Source organism: Antrostomus carolinensis, unplaced genomic scaffold (assembly GCF_000700745.2).
Source record: "Antrostomus carolinensis isolate BGI_N321 unplaced genomic scaffold, ASM70074v2 scaffold47648, whole genome shotgun sequence".
In the NCBI taxonomy this organism is placed as follows: domain Eukaryota; kingdom Metazoa; phylum Chordata; class Aves; order Caprimulgiformes; family Caprimulgidae; genus Antrostomus; species Antrostomus carolinensis.
The window spans coordinates 6,896-9,670 of NW_010333194.1; the positions used below are offsets into that span (position 1 = coordinate 6,896).

General features: G+C 42.2%; 1 protein-coding gene across 1 annotated transcript; it reads right to left on the minus strand.

The window, feature by feature from the left end:
- Positions 1 to 255: 255 nt before the first annotated feature.
- LYSET (lysosomal enzyme trafficking factor) lies at positions 256 to 1,001 on the minus strand. Its single transcript, XM_029086444.1, has one exon. The coding sequence runs from the start codon at positions 987 to 989 to the stop codon at positions 594 to 596; it is 396 nt and encodes a 131-aa protein (XP_028942277.1). The 5' UTR covers positions 990 to 1,001; the 3' UTR covers positions 256 to 593.
- Between the last annotated feature and the right edge of the window lie 1,774 nt (positions 1,002 to 2,775).

Below are 2,775 nucleotides of genomic sequence, written 5' to 3' on the forward strand. Positions count from 1 at the left end.
AGTACCTTTGCCTCTATAGGTTTGCACAAACTTTATTCTTTGCTTCCTGTACTTATATCTAAACTTATTTTTAAAAAAATTGATTAAAAACCAGCACTGATGTAGGTATTAATTACTTAAAAGAAAAGTAAAAGAATTAAGTGCAGCTTTTATAATCATGTTCTGATTTTTTTTTTCCTTTTACATTTACCACAAAAGAAGTACCTTTTTATTGATTTTACTCCAAGGGAAAACATAGGAAATCACTTTTTTGCACAGAGGAGTAAAGTCAGGGACCAGAAACCCATTTCCCCACAGGACATTTCAGATGGAGTGTTGCAATTTTGCATCATTAAGGCAAAATGAGGAATACTTCCATCAAGTGCCACATAGGGCTCTCCCACTCTGGCCACTCTGATAGACCCATATTTAAAAACCTTTGAAATTTTTCTCTTTTTTTTTTTTTTTTTTTTTAATAGAAAACAGTCACTCTCTTAATTGCTTAACAGTTTGAAAGAAAAGGCTCTTTCCAGCCTTCACTCAGAACTTCAGTTTTGTGATTACATCAGGCATATGCAATTGCTTCAAAACAGCTATGGAAACTAGAAATTGAGCTAAGTGTCAATCAGCTGTAATCTACTGATCTGATTAGAGGCCTTCACAAATGTTTGATGACGATTGCAAATGACAGCCAAGCAGATAGGAATGATGCAATACCCAACTGTCTTGGGGTCAGCTCTTGTACAGGAATAGAGGAACAAGAACATCTGTAAATATGGTATTAAAAATATGATAGTCCAAAGCCAAAAAGGCAAGGATAGCAGGCGTACTTTTAAGGAGTGCGTCCATGTGGTTCCTTCCTGTGGTTCCTTGGGGTGTTGCTGAATGTGCTCCAGTGCTAGTTTGTTGTAAGTGTCATTGATTTCAAAGACATAATATAAAGCTGCAGCACTTGCTAACAAGTACAACCCCACACCAATCCATCCCATCCTCTGGCGGAAGTTCATCATTCTCCATGCTCTGCACCTGGAACAAAAGGCAATGCATGCACTCAGTACGGCTTGGAGAAAGAGGACATACAGATGAAGCTTGGTTTTTGTAAGTTAATGTTTTGTAATTTTTCCATGACACATGTTATGGTTTTTGGCTGGAACAGAGCTGGGTTTCTTTTCAGTAGTTAGAATAGTGTTGCATTTTGCTTTCAGCCTGGGATTTGTTATGAGAGAGACACTGATAACACACCAGTGTTTGCATTTTTGTCACTAGAAGTGAAGGACTTTGTGTTCTGTCAGTCTGCAAGCGCAAGATCTAAGGGGGTGAGGAATATTTAAATTAATAAGCTGGTGTTTGGATATGCCAGTGGGATATTCCAGATCATATCATGTCCAGTATATTAGTGAGGGCCTCTTGCTCTCTCTGGCTTTCGCTCGGGCTCTCGTTCTTCCGGGATTGTGGTTTCGGTCCGGGATTGTCGCTACTCCAGGAACAGGCCGGGCTCGGTCAGTGGGTGGTGAGCAGTTGCACTGGGTGTCACTCATTTGTATATTTTGTTACTGATATAATTATCACTGCTATTTTAATATTAGGATTATTTTAAGATTTCTTTTACTTCTATTATTAAACAGTTCTTATCTCAACCTATGAGCATCCTTACCCTTGCCCCCCAATCCTCTCCCCTGTCCCCCGGGGGGTTGGGGGGAAGTGAGTGAACGGCTGTGTTGGCTGCTGGCCAAGGGCCAGCCCAGTAAAACTGTCACAACACATTAATAAAAACAGTGCACACATCTACTTCCAAAGCCCCGAGTTCTCTCTACATCACAGAAAATCATACTGCTGTCAGCACTAGGCTAACGGTGATTACACACAATGCTCCATCGATGGCTCTGGCTAGTTTAAGGCCTGCTAGCTACCAAGTTATACCAGCCTAAACCCACTGACTGAACAAAACAGAAGTCATGAATTGGGCAAGTTACTTACCCCACCAGCCCTCAGTGTCTCTAGCCACAGGGGGGGATAATACAACACTTCCTATAAATATAGGATTTACCATAATTCATTTAAAAAATCATTGCACGTTTTCAAATCCCATCTCCCAAGGCCATACTAATCTGTCTGGCTAGCAATCTTGAAAGACTTCCTGGTTTTCCGTATCTGAAGGATATCCTCAATCCTGACCTGACAGAATCTGACCAGGATAGCCCTGGAGAAATTGTTCTGGCCCTCACACTGCTGCATTCTTGGTGGCTAAAGGAGTCAAACATACAGGAAATACTTGAGAATGCCATTACTTATGTCTGTGATAAATATTCGTTGTCTAACTTGTACTTCTATATAACTTAATGGTATCTTTCCTTTTAATACAGCAAGTTAATACAGCAAGTTAATACTTCTAGTAAGACAACCAAAAAAATGTGTAAGAACCTCTTAATCCATTGGGTAAAAACTTAAAAGCCAGAGTCCGTGTTTACCCAAGAGTTGAGTCACTGTCTGTTTTTTTCCAGTAGTTGGGGCATTTTAGAGATGGCCAACAAGTGGCTGCCTTCAGAGAAAATGACTCTCCCCAAGGGGTGCGTGTACAAGCAGCACAAACACGCTGCGATGGCAGTAGCTTTAAGCAGGGAGGCATGAGGGTTGTTTTTCCCCTGCCCTCGCTAGGCCGCGGTGGGCTGAGCAGGAGCCCTGGCCCCGCGTTACACCGGGAGGCGGAGGGGACGCTCGCAGGTTCCTCGCGCTCATTTTCCGTTTCCAGACGCTATTTTTACTCGCGGCGTTCGGGGATATCCGCGAGGGTTTCCA